Source organism: Accipiter gentilis, chromosome Z, assembly GCF_929443795.1.
Source record: "Accipiter gentilis chromosome Z, bAccGen1.1, whole genome shotgun sequence".
NCBI lineage: Eukaryota > Metazoa > Chordata > Aves > Accipitriformes > Accipitridae > Astur > Astur gentilis.
The window spans coordinates 63,148,794-63,164,700 of record NC_064919.1 but is presented as its reverse complement, the minus strand read 5'-3'; the positions used below and the strand labels follow the sequence as shown (position 1 = coordinate 63,164,700).

The 15,907-nt window shown below is 42.7% G+C and overlaps 1 protein-coding gene across 3 annotated transcripts; it reads left to right on the top strand.

Moving 5' to 3' along the window:
* The first annotated feature begins 5,007 nt into the window (after positions 1–5,007).
* MTX3 (metaxin 3) lies at positions 5,008–15,695 on the top strand. 3 transcript variants are annotated; one of them, XM_049794439.1, is made up of 9 exons: positions 5,008–5,097; positions 5,626–5,695; positions 7,290–7,366; positions 8,929–9,021; positions 10,076–10,258; positions 10,406–10,482; positions 11,371–11,528; positions 11,933–12,021; positions 13,404–15,695. In XM_049794439.1, the coding sequence occupies exons 1-9, from the start codon at positions 5,017–5,019 to the stop codon at positions 13,512–13,514; spliced, it is 939 nt and encodes a 312-aa protein (XP_049650396.1). In that variant the 5' UTR covers positions 5,008–5,016; the 3' UTR covers positions 13,515–15,695. The 3 variants fall into 3 exon arrangements, with proteins under 3 accessions (XP_049650396.1, XP_049650398.1, XP_049650397.1); XM_049794441.1 differs by lacking the exon at positions 11,933–12,021; XM_049794440.1 differs by lacking the exon at positions 11,933–12,021 and having other exon boundaries at positions 13,378–15,695.
* Positions 15,696–15,907: the final 212 nt, after the last annotated feature.

Sequence of the window (15,907 nt, the reverse complement as noted above, 5' to 3'; positions counted from 1 at the left end):
CTCCGGGCCCCGCCGTTTAACGGGGGCGGCTCCGGGTCCGGGGAGGGACGGCGGCGGCGGCAGGCCATTGGCCGGGGCTTCCCCCGGCCCCTGGGGGCGGGTGGGCGGGCGAGGGCCGCGCCGTGCCGCGCCGCGCCGCGCCGCGCCGTCGGGGGGGCCGCGGCAGGGAACGGCCGAGCCCTGCGGTGGGCCACAGGGGAGCGAACGAACCGTCGGGGCCCGAGCCGGGAACGACCAGCGTCGGTGGGGGTGTCCGAGACCGGGCAGAGCCGGAGATCCTGCCGAGGACCGGCGAGGTCAACACCTGCCGGGATCCCGGCTGGAGTCTGCCCTTTGAGGAGCCCCGGGAACTGAAACCTCTTCAAGTGGCATTGAATTCACAACGGATGGGGATGCTCTGGTGTCTAGACTTGGTCTTGGTAGGAATTTAACTCATCCACTTTTCCTATCTGAAGAGTGTCACCAAAAGGGGTCGGGCAGATTGCAGACTGGGGCAAATTCATTTTCTAGAGGACTCTGGCAAAGTGAGGAACGTATCATCTGCTCCTCCATTTCATTTAGAGATCGCAGCTTTGGGAGAGCTCAGACCGACTGGACTGAGGCTACTGAAAAAGGTTGCTTGCCTTACAAACCCCCAAACCCGATGACTTAACCAATGTCAGTTTTAAAAAAACCTTCTGCTTTCAACTACAACAATTTTCGGTACTGTGTATGCCCCCAGGATGTCATTATCCCCTTGCTTCTCCTCTACTCCAGCAAATTCTAGCCTCTGCCTTGCTGATGTTGAGAAAGGATGGGAGAAACGGAGCAAGCGAGCAAGCCCCTTTGGGGCTGAGCAGCTGTGCAACCGGTTTCCTCCATGCCCACGTGGAACCACCCATCAGGCAGGCCACCCTGTCCCCCACCCCCTCCCCGCCTTTCTGCTCACAAAGGAAGGGGTCTCCCACGCGACCCTGTGGCAGTAGAAGAGCTGCAAGGTGCTTCTCCCTACTCAGGAGCTGACAGCACGTGGTGGGCTTCCCAACCTGCCATCTTTGTCCTGTGCCTCTCTGTGTGCCTCAGCCCTGCAGACGAACCTCTGTCACGTCAGAAGAAGCCCAGGAAGCCATGTCTGGCTCCCTCGCAGCTTGCTACCCAGTGCGCAATTGGAATAGCTGGAGCTGTCTGATATTATTTACATCATAAAAAGAAGGGCAACAATAGGAGGGAAATTTTATGTTAAGTGAGAAAAGTAGTGTTGATTAATGTTCAGTCACATCAGGCTTGGCGTATACAGCTAACGAGCACCGCAGAGAACAGCCCTTGGGGGGCTCATTGTGTGTGAGGCAAGACACAGCACGCTGCAGGGCTGGGGCTGCGGAGCGCGCTGCGAAGGGTCTGCCCGAGCAGCCCCGCCACTGCGCAGAGCACAGGTGTGGGCTTCTCTCCAGGCACTGTGGGATTTTCAAATACCTTCAGCTGGCCTATATTCACATGCCCTTTAGTTGCCCTCCCCGCGTGGTATATACCTGATAACACACCCTACTTCTTAGCTTATTTGTGCAACAGTGCTGAGCCACTCCTTTAGTCACTCATTTCTTTCTCTGCCATTTGTGCAACAGTGCTGAGCCACTCCTTTAGTCACTCATTTCTTTCTCTGCCCAGCGCCAGGCTGGAGGGTGCTCCCCCATAGCCAGTGTGTCCCAGCACAGTGCTTATTCCTCCTCCTCACCCTGCTGCTCTTCTCTATATGTCTCCACGCAACAAGAAGCACCTTGGCTTCACGCCCACAGCCCTTGCCCCTGCAGTGGAAGTGACACAATGACGTGGTGGTGTCAGCAGGCTGGCAGAGAGCTGCACAGTGGAGTGAGAAAAACAGAGCAGAAGGTGCAGAGTGCTATGGAGCAGGGAGAAAGATGGAGGCTGAAAGGGGGTAGAGCAGGAGGCAAGCGTGTGGAACAAAAACAGGAAGAAGGAAGGACTTACAGTGCCACAAGCTCCCTAGAAAGAAGTCTCAGTCCAGAACTCATCCCCAGCCTAAAGGATGGAGACAGCACAGATGCTGCCGAAGCTAATACGTGGACCTAGAGCAGCGCTGATATTGCTCTACCATCTATTACAGAAAAGCCCTTCATCACCAAAGAGCATTCTTTGGAAACATAGGCTTAAATGCCTGACACAAAAACATTATGAAGGTCTGCAAAATCATCACAGTTCTGTATTAAAGCATTCAGTGACTACAGCAGACAAAAAAAAAGAGGGTTAAAAGGATAGTAAAGTTTTGCTTTCACCTATCTAAGGGAACACCAGGAATTATTTGCAACCATTTATTACGTAATTTATTTGAGTTTATCGCAACATACAAAATGTTTTCTTAAAAAATTCCTCTCTCTGTGAAAAATATTTATTAAATAATTTTGACTTACCATTTTTCACTTCTGATTTAACTACAGAGGAGTCTCTTCCACTGATGCTGATTGGCCCTATGGGAGTCTCTTGCGCTGATGCTGATTGGCCCTATATTCATTAGTATTAGATTTGTGAGGACCATATTCTGTTCTTGCTCTACATCTGCTTATTCTTCATGCTTACTCCCCAAGAGTGCACATGGAAGCAATATCTGGCAAACAGAGCATGCTGCAAAATCCAATGTAACAAAAGGGAAGCAGTTCACAATGCATATAAACAGAAGCTTAAGTCCGCCTTTGGATGAACTTAGACAGTACACATAAAGGTCACCACAATTTTTCCAATTTTCATTTCTATGCAGAGTTTTATTATTGGAGTATGTTACAGACTGAAGGGGATTTTGTGCTCAAGCACAACCTACTTTAAGGGATTTTTACAAAGTATAATGTTTATCTGCTGTCTGGAAGGGGCTATTTGAACTTCTAATCATCATTTTCAATAAAAACAATGGAATACTATCTATTGCCTTTTCACTCTTGTGCAGTCTTTGAAGTACAAACTCTAGCTTAATTTACTGGAGGTTAATATCTTGGATAAGAATCAAACCGTGATTATTGGACATTGTGTTTTCAAGAAACTTTCATAAAGCCAGTAACATTTTGTAAGGAAGCTTCTTACAGAAATATATGACTGTTGATTTTTTTATATATAGGATCTGCAAGTAAACCTCAACCATTAAAATATTTGTTCTGCTTACTTTACATAAATCAATACATTTCTAAGCATACGGAGTACAGAGAAGCTGCCAACATTATAGATTTTGCTTTACAGAAGCATCTGTGACTTGTTTGAATTCCAAGTAATGGGATAGGGGAAAGGAATCCCTGCTGCTTAATTCAGCTTTCATATTTTGCGCCGAATATGCATCAGGAGATTCACTGTATTTATGGAATTACATGGATGATTAAAAATCAGGATTCATGGACAATTAAGATATAGAAGACTTAATGCAAGTGAAGTATCAGCTCTGGACCACATCCTTCCGTATTTATGTCAACACTTCTGGGTTTGATCTTGCCACATTTTCATAAAAATTTTGTAGAACACAAGGTTTCAAACGTGGGTTTCAGAACAAGTTTTGCTTTTTCAGAAACACAAATTGAAGCCCCACTTTTTCAAGTCAAGGCATATATCCATTCTCAATGCTCCTATTTACTTTTCATTTACACTATAGGAATTCCAATCGGGCAACCAAGAGGAAAAAGTTCTTGAGCTTTTGGATGGGGGAGGGAAGATGCAGGTTGCCTTTTTCCATCTTTGCTCTGGACTCCACAACACCTCAGATTAATTAGGTCCTAAGGCAATGCAAAGGAAGTTTACTCTCCTGTTTACCTCCTAAGCCTTCTTGCAGCCTGTCTTAAAGAGAGCTGTAAACTGGCTCATCGTACCTACAGAAAGAGATGTTGGGGATCACAGCTGTTAGGAGCCACCGTTGCCGGCCGAGCTTGCACATCTCAGTGAGGCGATCACACTGTGAACAGGCCAAAGTACCTTGACAGACTGACTAGAAGTTAGGTGGTCCCTCTAGGGAGGAAAAGGGAGAAATGTAATGTAGCCATTAAAAAAGAAAAAAAAAAAAAAGTTTTTTGCTACTGTTAACATTGCCAATGGTGCATTTTTCTGAGAAAAAAAAAAAATTGGATACGTGTTTCTTCTCTTATGTTTTTCATAAACTGGAGCAGAGTGACCTTAGATCAGTGTCACAGATTTTTATCATGACACTTTCTGCCACAAATTTCATGCAGATCTGAAACCATGGATCGGGGGGGGGGGGGGGGGGGAAGGGGGGGGGAGGATGGATGAAGCTTTGCCCTTGCTCTCCTCATATCTTTATGCACAGAAGACCCGAATAAGGGTGGTCAGTGCAGGGTTTTTTTTAAGTCAGCATGTATTATTTTTTCCTTGTGTGGGAAGGATGGAAACATTTTACTTGACTTAGTATTTAGATGTGCTGTGGCATGCCTGCTGAAATGCAACAGCTGACAACTACATGCCTTTAAAGGTCCACAGTAAAAAACCCACACTGAATGGATTATCACTATAATTTGGTCAAAACTGGTACCGTATGACCGGAGTTCCTTATTTTTAAAGCCAAGTTGCTGATGACTGCTCTTTACGTTGGATCGAAAGCCACATTTTTTGCTCCTTTGTGGAAGGTCACAACTTCGTGTGTAATAACAGAGCCACAGAGCTGGGGTTCAGCAATGCGGTAGCGCAAGACGCCGTGTTTCACGGGTTAAACGACGGCGTCTCAGGGCGGGCGCCGTCTCCTCACAGGGCGACGGCTTCGGGCCGCCGACGCCCCTTCCCCTCAGCGACGCCTCCAGCAGCCTACGCCCCCGGGCCTCGGCAGCAGGCGGCGGTGAGCAGGGGAAGGGCAGGACGCCCTTACGCGGGACGCCCCCGCCGCCTCTCGGCCACACGGCCCCGGGGGACGGCGGCGGCCCCTCAGGCGCGTACGTCCCCCACCGCCTTCTCCCTCCCCGGGGCGCGGCCGGCGGCGCTCGGGCGCCGCCATGAGAGGGCAGCAGCGCCGCGCTTCCCGGTCCGGCGCGGACGGCGGGCAAGATGGCGGCTCCCATGGAGCTGAGCTGCTGGGGAGGCGATTGGGGGCTGCCGTCCCTGCACCCGGAGTCTCTAACCGTCATGGTAATGGCCGGCGGCCGGCACCCGCCCCGGGAGGAAGGGAGGGCAGGAGGGAGGCACGGCGCCCCGGGACTTGCCTGCCGCCGGCACGGGTGCCCGCGGGGTTCTTCCCCCCCCCCCCCCCCCCCCCGGGAGTGGCGGTGCCGCCGCCGCCGAGGGGCGCGCCCGCCTTTGTCGCCCTGAGGCCGGGCCTGTGCTGGGCGAGGGGCCCGCAGCTGCCGCCGTGGTCGGCCGGGGGTGGGAGGCGACGGCGGTTGGCCCCGCGGCGGGGCCTGGCGGGGCGGCGCGGTCCCCGGCTCGTTCCCCACGGGGAGCCGCCTCGCCGCGGAGCGTTGCGACCCTCCCCCGCGGAGCCGCGGGCAGGGCTGCTGCCCTTTCAGAGGGCGTCGTGCCGTCCCGGGAGCCGCCTGGCCCCGGCCGTAACGGGCGGCATTTCCTAGAAACGGTGTTTAAAACAGCTGTTCAAGTTCTGTCTTACACTTCTCTTACACATAACGTCTGGATTTTTTTCCCCCGTAATCTTTATTGCAGGCTTATGCCAAATTTTCTGGTGCTCCCCTGACAGTGAATACTATACATAACTCTTGGAGAGCTCCAAAAGGTACCATCTTTGTGGTTTTCACTATTTTTTTTTAATCATAGCCACGTCATAAATGCGGGTTCCAATTTGTGTGTTGTTTTACGTATGCTTTGGTTTTGCGTTAGTGAGTGTAACCCCCTCCCCCCCCCAGTGAAGGGTACCTGCTTCACGATACATTGATAAATGACTTCACAGGATCAAGTGTGATGAATTTGTGGGAATAAAATAATGGAAGACATAAATAAAGTGCCTCAAAGGGCACTTTATTAAAATGAGTGTGGGTGAAGCAGCGGACAGTCAGCAGAGCAGTGGTGCCAAGTACATGCCTGTTTCTGTCAGGTAGTCTAAATTGATGGTGTAATGAAAGCAAATTTTTAAGCTCTTTGCACTTTGCATATTTATAATGATAGTAACTAGACTTGTGTATGGAAATAGTGTTCTTTAATTATACATAATTTAATGGGCTGGTACAGTTGGAAGTGGAATGTGAGCCTCAAAGAGTGTAACTTGTACCAGCTGGGATGTTTAGTACTGTGCTGCGTTAGACAGGTTGACTCAGAAAAAGTCACTAACAACCTAGTTGCCAGAGAAGTTGAAGATAAAGTATCAGAGAGGACTTCCCGTTGGATACTTCTACTCATTGCTTATCTGTTTGCTCAGCATTTAAGTTATTGTCTTGTTGTATTCCAGAGAGGTAAAATATCTGCAACGTTAAAGGACTCTGTCATTTACACTTACCACATCATCAGTTTAGGCATTAAAGTATCCATGCAGAAGTTGCTCCTTTGACTCTTGCTTTTCATTGTTTTTTTTTTCCCTGTTAGCAGAAAATACCAGGAACTAGCTGAGTGTACTTGTCAAAAGTTCAGTGGCTTTCTTCATAGGCAAAATACATAAAATGCATTAAAAAAAATAATCCAAATAGTAAGTGTTGCTGATAATTGATATTTTAGTAGTATTTAGCAACACAGTCATGTTAGACTCATTGTGGCAGTTATGTTGTTAATGTGCTATAATATAGCCCCTGTTACAGAGATTTTACACTCTACAGTCTTTCATTATGCAATCTGATGAGTAAAGGCTGACCAGTAGCTTCTGGCAGAAGGGAAATACTTGGTTCTGGAATAGGTCATGGTTATGCAGTGGTAGCTTGGGCAGTGGTTGTAGCAAGGATAGAGAAAACAGGTGGTTAAAATGGATTTGGAGGGGAAGGGCAGCGAAAAATGGGAGCAGCAGGAAGAAGAGGCCCAGAGGTGAATGAGTTGAGAGGGCAGTTGGACTGGGTTGGAATTTTTGGCTTACGATGAACATCTGAAATCCAGACAAGTAGCATGGTTCTTAAGGTATCACATATCTAGCAGAAGACATTGGCTTCAGTCTGATTTGATGTGGGCCCTTTTTTATGTATTGTTATTAGTGAAGGTCGCAATACACTAAATGTATTTGTGACCTTGGTGGAACTCCCCTGCTGTGTAAAGCTTAGTTTATGCTTACATGTTAGAAAGATCAGAGCATGCTATGGAGAGAAGGAAAGTAGGTGAAGTGACTGATTGCTTTCTAGTTATGTCAAAACTCATCCATATAAATTGTTGACTGTGTTATTTATGCCTTCTAGGAGAAGTTCCAGTTCTGATATCAGAAGACATTGTTATTTCTCAGCCAGCAAAAATATTAAATTTTTTAAGAAGGCAGGTAGGTTTCTTTCAAAAGATTTGTTTTTTTCTGCCTTGTAGTGACTCTGCATGTCCCCTGTATATGTTGATATAGGCTTCCGAAAACCTGGAACTCATTTCAGACCCAGTGCTTTCCTGTTTTTCATATATGTGCGAGAATTGCAAAATGGTGGATAGCAGATTGCTGTTTGAAAGTTTGATTGATAGTTGTGTGAAAGATTTAAAAATAGGCACAAGAAAACTGTTCATTGAAAAGGACAGCAAACTGGCCTTAACTGAGCAGTTTCTCACTGAGCACCCTGCTCTTAATTGTAATGCTTTTAACGTCATTATGGCTTTGCAGACCTAGGATGTTACAGTTTGGGAAATTTGGTTTTAACCGCTCAAATGGGTAATCATCTCCTAGTGCTCTTTTTTTGAAGGATAATACATACAGCGTTGTTTTTTAATCTATGTAGTTTTTCTATAGCTTGTAGCACAAAAATGTCTGCAAGTATTTCTTGATGCACATCATGTTATTGCGTAGTCAACTCTTGCTTGCCTTTTGCAGATCTCTTAATGTTTTATTCACAAAGAATAAAGCTATACAATTTCTGCTTTTCACAAAGTATAAAGATGTCTAATAAAGCATGGTATCATCTTTTTATTTCTAAGCTGGTCCTCCAGCCCACTTTTCTGCTTTTACATTAGTAATTCAGTTCCTGCCTAGTCAAGAAGATTATCTGATGAATGCTATGTTAGTGAAACTTCACATCTTTGGGGGGGGGGGGGGGAGAAAAACAGAATTTGAGAACTGCGCATTCGAGATGGGATTTTAGACAGTTGTTTTAAAATTCATAAGTTTTGTAGCCATTTGAATACCAAAGATTCCTTAATGTTGGGGAAAAAAAAATCCCTCTTTGAGTTTAAGTATAACAATAATATGCTTGCTTTTCAGATCTATAAGGATCAGCACTGACCCTTTGTTTCTAAATTAATGAAACGAATCTCCTCTCACCCCAAAAAACTTACCAGCCCTTTTAACATACCTTAAAAGGATCCAGTGTTAGAATTAAAAGCTCAGTCAGCTGTAACTGCACTAATTTAGCTGTGCATTTAGTCCCTTATATTGTCAGCATCCAATTTCTAAACTTTTAGAATAGTACTTAAAAGCAAAAGATGGGAATGCTTGCCTTTTTGTACACCTACACCAGCTTAAGTGTCAGATCCTTCTTCAAAAATAAAGATGGGGACTTGCCAGAGGTTTGCTACATCGCTAAGTACTGAAAAATTGCCTCTGTATCTTTGAACAGTTGTTTGGAAAGCAGTGGGAAGGAGACACAAGAGTTATTTTGGAGCTAGGAGGGCCCCAAAATCTAAGAATGAGGAAGTGGAAGAGGGAGATGCAAGGAGGTTTAACATAGCTGGCCTGAAGAAGTAAAGAAATTCTAGTGAGTGTGTGCTTTCTGTCCCGAAAAATGTTGTTGTATTTACTGGCTTGATAGCTTTTAACTTTGAAGCAGCTTCAGGTTGCATTGATCATCTTTTTGGAAAGTTCTGTGTAACACTGTTTGTAGTATGTATTTTTTTTTTAATTTGTAGAAATATAATGCTGATTATGAATTGTCTGCAAAACAAGGAGCTGATACACTGGCATATATTGCACTACTTGAAGAGAAGCTGCTTCCTGCTCTGGTAAGTACTGAGAAATACTTTATAATGGCCAGAATTTTTGGAATTGAATGCTACAAGAGGTGCCCAGTGTGAGAGACATTAAAATCTCTCAGCCATAGTCCTGGCTGGAATGTATTTGCTTTGTTAGTCCAATTTTGGAAATACTGCCTAGCAGCTTTTGAGAAGGAAAGACGTGTGTGTTTGTAGGATGTGAAGTAATAATAATGAATTTATGAAAGACATTTTAAAAAGGTACCTATTTTCTTTTAGATGCTTTTTGGGAAACAGTATCCTGAAAACAGCTTATTGTGGCTGGTTTTTGTTGCATTTCATTCTTTTGAAAAAGCTTTGAGTAAGATGTGGTATGTCTGACGTGGGTTGCACAACTGTGGAATTCTTTTGGACTGTTTAGTTATAGAACTCTTGAGAAAATACCCATCAGTAGTTTCATTTTTCAGTTCTAAATAACATGGCCAGATGCCCTCACCAATTTAGTGTACGTACATTAGAGCTATAAAAATCCCCAGACATTGGATCCCTTGAATGACTTTGGCTTCAGTTTATACAGGAAAAAATATTCTGACCAGATGATATCATAGGCTAGCCTCTTCGGCTGACCTACAAGGTTTCAAATTCAATATTTCATAATATCTTTTATTATAAGATTTATGTACAATTAAAAAAACCACCCAAAACCTAGAAAGTTCAAACCTGATCCTGTACATCAGCAACTTTTTTGGTAATGTATTTTCTATGTACAATGTGTGTGTGTATGAGTGTGTACATCTGTATGTATATACACATAGATAAACATGAGTGTGCATGTAATTTTATGCATGTGTATATAGGTCTATGTAATATCTTTGTTTTTCTTTAGGTGGAAGGTAGCTGTTGCCTTAATTATATACTTCTACACTCAAAGGATTAGTATAATCCTTTTTGGAGCCTGATTGCCTTAAATAACAATAATTCCTGGTGCTTCTGCTTTGACACGAGATCTTACACATCAAACTTTTAAGAGTTGTCTACTATTTTTACTGAAATTCCAGTCATATTTTTCTTTGTGTTGATACAGCTGCACACTTTCTGGGTTGAGGCTGAAAACTACTGCAGCGTGACAAAGCCATGGTTTGCCTCAAGGATTGCCTTCCCACTGAGTTTGTATCTGCCTGGAAAGATGTCCAGGGAAGCGCTGAACAGGATCTTGCTAACCAGGGGTGGGCCTCCTCTCTACAGTCTCACTGAAGTGGAAGCACAGGTATGTGTCGTGTAGTAAAGCATTTGTAAGTTGGTGCTGTCAAATACAAGAACTGAAGCAGTCTGGCATACTGTCAAATGATGAACGATGCTGTGTATACTAGCCTTGCTACACCTAGGGCTCTTAGACAGTCTTGTGTTTCATCAGATATACAGGGATGCCAAGGAGTGCCTAAATCTCCTGTCGAAGAGATTGGGAACATCTCAGTTTTTCTTTGGAGATACGTGAGTGTGATTTTTTTTTTTTTTTTTTTTTTTTTTAAATGGCTTATTAATAAGACAGGTAGCACATGACTCTGTGAACACTTAAACATTTTTTTTTTTTTTTTTTTTTTTTTTAACCTGCCAGAACATTAAAAGTGCTGCACAGTAGTTTCATGTCTCACACTCTGCTTTTCAGGTAAATCTGAATGAGCAAACAGGGCACAAACAAGATCTTTGGACTAAGGCAATGTGGTGTCTCCCTTATCCTGCATTTTTCCACAGAGAGGCAGATGCTGCCCACAGCTGCTAAGAAAACATGGGTGCTTGATGAGTTAGTGTAGAGAATGCTTTTCTAGCCACCGAATGTCACCTCCTGTGCTTGCATGTAGAAAAAATGCTTTAAGCCTGAGGTGTTACCACTGCCTTCACGGGAAGAGGGTGTAGGTCTGGGAACACTCCTATTCCTGTGGTATGTACACAGCAGGGAGCAGATGCTGCCAATATCATGGTACCAACAGGTCCTAAAAAGGATGATTTGTTCCTTTATCCACTGAAGTCGGACCACTTCATGAGAGAGGATCCTGGTCCCCTGGCAGACAGCTTGGCTTTTGTGATGCCACTAATGTGTTTTAGAGTGGCTTTATGTCAGTGCACATGACAGGATGACTGGATTTTGATGCTGAAGTTACTGTTTCAGCTTGCCAGCATGTCTCTAGTTCAGAGGTGCTGAAATCAGTAGATAGTCTGTACAAAACATTCACTAGATCAATATGAAAAGATGAATGCCAGAAGAGCTATGTTCTGTCATGAGTTGTGTTTGACATACACAGAAAACGGTTACATTGTAGAGGTTTTAATGTCTTACCTTAGTCACTTTGGTTTTTTTGTTTTGTTTGTCACTCTTTTCAGGCCTACCACCTTGGATGCCTTTGTGTTTGGTTTCCTTGCACCGATTTATAAAGTGTGCTTCCCCAGAGTACAATTACAAGAGCATTTGAAACAGCTTCCCAATCTGTGTCGATTCTGTGATGATATTTTAACTTGCTACTTCAGGTTAACTCTCTCAGGTAAGCTGTGTTTCTTCTCCCCTTTTTGTCACGTATAGTCTTGTTTGATTTGGGACTCCAGGATTCCATCTGTGAACCAAGGCGGAATTAGATTTTATGCTAGAGCTTCCGTGAGGAAATGAGGTAGAGAAATTTCAAAAGTTGTGTGGAAAGGATTGAAAATTAAAAGCAAAGGTTAATACTCAGTTTTAGACTCTGTCAAGCATTGGCAAAATGCACCTGTACCTGTGCTATGGCTTATGCTTAGTACTTCTGTTTTTCTCACATAGAATGGCTTTTCCTCTTAAACTCTTACAATAAAATTACTGCATGAACTTTCTCTCCAATGTGGGTTTATTTTTTAAGGATTTAAAAGCTTTTGTAAATACCTTGTCACTCCTCATCTTTCTACCTTCACCCTCCAGGCCATTCTCCGGCTGGACAGGATATAGCAGATGCTAATCTGCAGAAACTCACACAGCTTGTAAATAAGGAATCCAACTTGATTGAAAAGGTTACTTTTCCTTCAGTCTCTAATTTTCCTGCTTCATTGTGGTTACTTGTTCACAGATGCTCTTGCATGGCAACTGCAACTGTACAATGGACGTTTTATTTTAATTGCTTCTTTTCTAGTGAGTTACTTTGTGTATAGAGACAGGAAGAATATTATCTCATTTGAAAGGAATAATTAATGAAGCCTTGTAGTTAAAAAGGATTTTTACTGCAAGACAACGTTCTTTTGATTGTAAGTGTGCGTACAAACAAAAGAAGAGTGTCTTTCTGCAAGCGTACATTACAGCAAAGGAGGAGGCAAATACATTGATCAAAACTCAGAAATGGTCCTGCAAGTTAAGACTGATTGCCAGCTCTCCCTGCTCCCAGCTGAATGCTGTAGTCACTCTTTCTCCTGCTTGTTCTACATCTAGCTTGTATTTCTTTATATTCTTTGTTTCTAAGGCTGTCACTCAACATTTACTGAAAGCTATACAACTTATGTGAAAAATACCTGTGAATTAGTCTTCTGATGCAGACAGAGCACTCTAACTAGAAGGATAGAAAGCATTTCTTCCTGAAAAGGATCAGTGTATGAAATAGGTCATTAACTACCATCAGCTTCTGTAGCATTAGGTATTGATTGTGTCTCCTCTTTGTGGTATTGAAGTGTGACTGTGGAAGTTTTAAAGAATGGGTTACACAGACATTTGTCAGGTATGATTTAGGTAAAGCTGATCCTACCTTGAGGAAATGGGATGGACTAGGCAACCTCTGAAGATCTCCCCTGTGCTGTCTCCTGTGATTCTGTTTATCCTGTAGTAACTAGGCTCTTTTTGATATCACATTATGCACAGGGCATTACATTAATTTCCTATAAAAATGTGAAATCTTTATATTCAGAGATTTATTTTAACCTGTCTTTGAAAAGGTCTTATGTAACTAATCTAAATTCACCCAGCGCCTTCAGAATGTTTCTAACTTGAAAAACATTTGTACTTGCAAGCTGCTGAACATGCAAAAGCATCCATTGATGTTAGCTGTTTGACTTTTGATCTGCTTTGTAGCAGCATTTGGCTATCATACAAAATTGAAACTTTGACCTCTTAGAAGAAAGTAGCAATGTTGCTTTCTTCAGTAATTTTGATGAAATTATTTGACCAGAAGCACACCTATTTGCCCTGGGTTTGATACACCATATGCTAATGGAACGAATAGCAGCCCTAACACAAGAATATATTTGGGAGTGGAAAGGAACTAAGGCATCAGTCTTGGCTGGGCCTGAAATAACAGGGTAAAAAATAGCCCAAACCAGCATTAATGATGGCAGCCCTGACAAATAGACTAATTGTATAATCTATATTCTACTGTTTGCCAGATCCGGCTCTCATTATTTCTCTGCAGATGGATGACAACCTTCGTAAGAGTCCTCAGCATCCCCCTCGAAAGCTAACAACGCTCAAGCTTGCTGCAGGTGGAGAAGAAGGCAGTCCTTTGAATCGTTTGTCACCTTGACAGGTTTTGTTGCCCATACACGTGTTTGCCTTCAACTCTTCTGAGCACCACAGTAAATTTTTTCACATGAATGTTGTTTTGCAAGGGAAGAATCTGCTAATGGGTACAAGCAGGGAAGAAATAAGAGCTTAACGATCTACCTACCCATTCTTTTAAGAAATTGCATAGTTCAGGCTGACCACACACTAAGATGAGGCTAAAGTAAACAAGAGGCTTATTCCTGCAGATGTTAACATAATCTTGTACAGCATATTTTTGCCTTTAGCCTAGCAGAAATGTTGACCAAAAGTTACAATTCCACTTATGGAATGTTCACCATTATTTTATGTTGTGGCTTTTGATTTTACTGTAATCATGTAACTATATGTGAGTGGGTATACTCTTATATCTGTATGAAAATTACAAAGTCCAGTTGCAAAATTGGTGAAAAGACTCAGAAAAAAATGAAACGTTGCCCTTCATGGCAGCTGAGAAATGAAAAGCAATGGGAGGAAGTTAAATATTTTTTTATTGTGCTTTCATGAACACTCCTGGGTCTTGTGTTTTAAGGTTGTTTGTATTTTTGAAAACTTGCCATGTTGTACTTTAAGGGGGATTGTTGTAAAGTGTGCACGCTGTGGGGAGTACAATGACGTACAATACTAACATTTCACAGGTACCTGGTATTAGTCCTGTGTGAAACACACTTAACCTGCGCACAGGGTAATACCACATGCTGCAAAACTGTTAAGTCAAAATCACAGTGGACTGCTAGTGAGATGGAGAGGTTTGATTAGCTCCTGTCAGGACAGGAGACTTGACTAGCAAACATACTGTGGCTCTGGATTGAAGGAAACTGGGTAGGGTTTTACAAGATTTTTACAAGATTGGTTTTAGGTTTACAAGAAAGCTGATGTAGGCTTTTAAATTTGTCACAGATGCCTTTGAATTAGTTTAGTCTTGTTGAATGAACTGTAGTGCTCATAAAAAAATAACTAACATAAAGAACGTCCAAATTTTTATTGTTTGACAGTCTCGTTCAGAGTTCTTTTATCTCTGCAAAGTGTAATACATTGCAGCACATAATTGTTGTGTTTTATTAAGGGACTTACGCATCGTTACATTTTCTCTTAGCAGCAGCCTTGCCAGTTCTAGAGACCCAAGCAATTCCGTTACAAGAGAGATGCTGTAATTCTCTACTGGCAACATACTGGCAGATGCTTCATGAGTGGGTGTAGGAGAATTAGTCAAGGAGATGGGCCAAAATGGCAGTGCTTGGGATACAGAATGCTGGTAGTTGTATGTATGGGATGATTGTTCTGGTTTTTAACTTTTTCTGGCCAAATCAAAATAGTCTTTCAGCTTCCCTTCAGCTACTAGTCATGTTTGAGATACATGGTAAATTATTTCCTATTTATAAAGACAAAACTGTAGATTGTGTACATACTGTACTTTCAGACTCGACATGTAAGGAATGTAATATCTTTTAACATTTCTTAATTAAAATTGAAATGTTGGGTTTCTAATGAGCACTTTAATATTTAAGCTTCATGCTCTTACTAAAGTATTTGTTTCAGTGATTTGAAATTAGTCTAGCTCATACTCATGATAATTGTATAAACCAACAGTCCACTACATTTAAAAGTAAGTCAAACATTTTAAAATTTGTACTGCCTGTATCTTGACAAGGATTAAATGAGATCAAGTCACATGGCTTTTCAAAGTCTTTAATTTATAAACGTGGCTATGGAGAATATGCCTTATTTTGTTGCTTTTGTGATTATGTACACTCAAATCCTTAAAATCTCTTTGTAAAAAGGTCATTGTTCCAAGATTAAAATTTTGGATATTTAGTGGAGTTTTTGTAGTGTTTTTTATGGAAATTATGTCAGGTTTTTTGAACGTTTTTGTTTTTCCTTATGAAAAGGTTTATCTTGTCTGTATAAAAAAAGAAGAAATAAAAACTGCAGACTGCTAGAACAAAAAATTGGAACAATTTAGTGTATCCATGAGGGCAGATGTTAAATTTTCACCGCAGCTATTCAGTACCAGTCCTTTCTTTCAACACAGCTGCTTTTGGGAAGGGGGGAATAGGAAAGCACAGGTTTTCTATCTTACTAAATGTGAGCCTTGGGCTGTGTGACAGCAAAATTTTGACAAACCAATGCCTGAGTGACTTCATTCACTGGATGGCAGAGGACGACAGGGCCAGACATCACAGCAACATTGCCTGCAGTAGTGCATACCATCCCAGGCAACCAGTGAGGTTGCACAGCCATGCACTTCCTTCCTTTTTCTACTTTTTATCCAAGGTGAATTCAAAACCAAACTCCTTTATGTGGGAAGTGTCATCTCTGGCCTGACAGCTTGGGCTTGCCCATTAGTTTTCTAGCATATTTTGTGTGTCTGAGTTT

Coding starts and splice junctions, on each gene's coding strand:
- MTX3 (XM_049794439.1), top strand. CDS start 5,017: ATGGCGGCTCCCATGGAGCTGAGCTGCTGGGGAGGCGATTGGGGGCTG. Junction 5,696..7,289: donor CTCTTGGAGAGCTCCAAAAG/GTACCATCTTTG, acceptor TATGCCTTCTAG/GAGAAGTTCCAGTTCTGATA. Junction 10,483..11,370: donor CAGTTTTTCTTTGGAGATAC/GTGAGTGTGATT, acceptor CACTCTTTTCAG/GCCTACCACCTTGGATGCCT.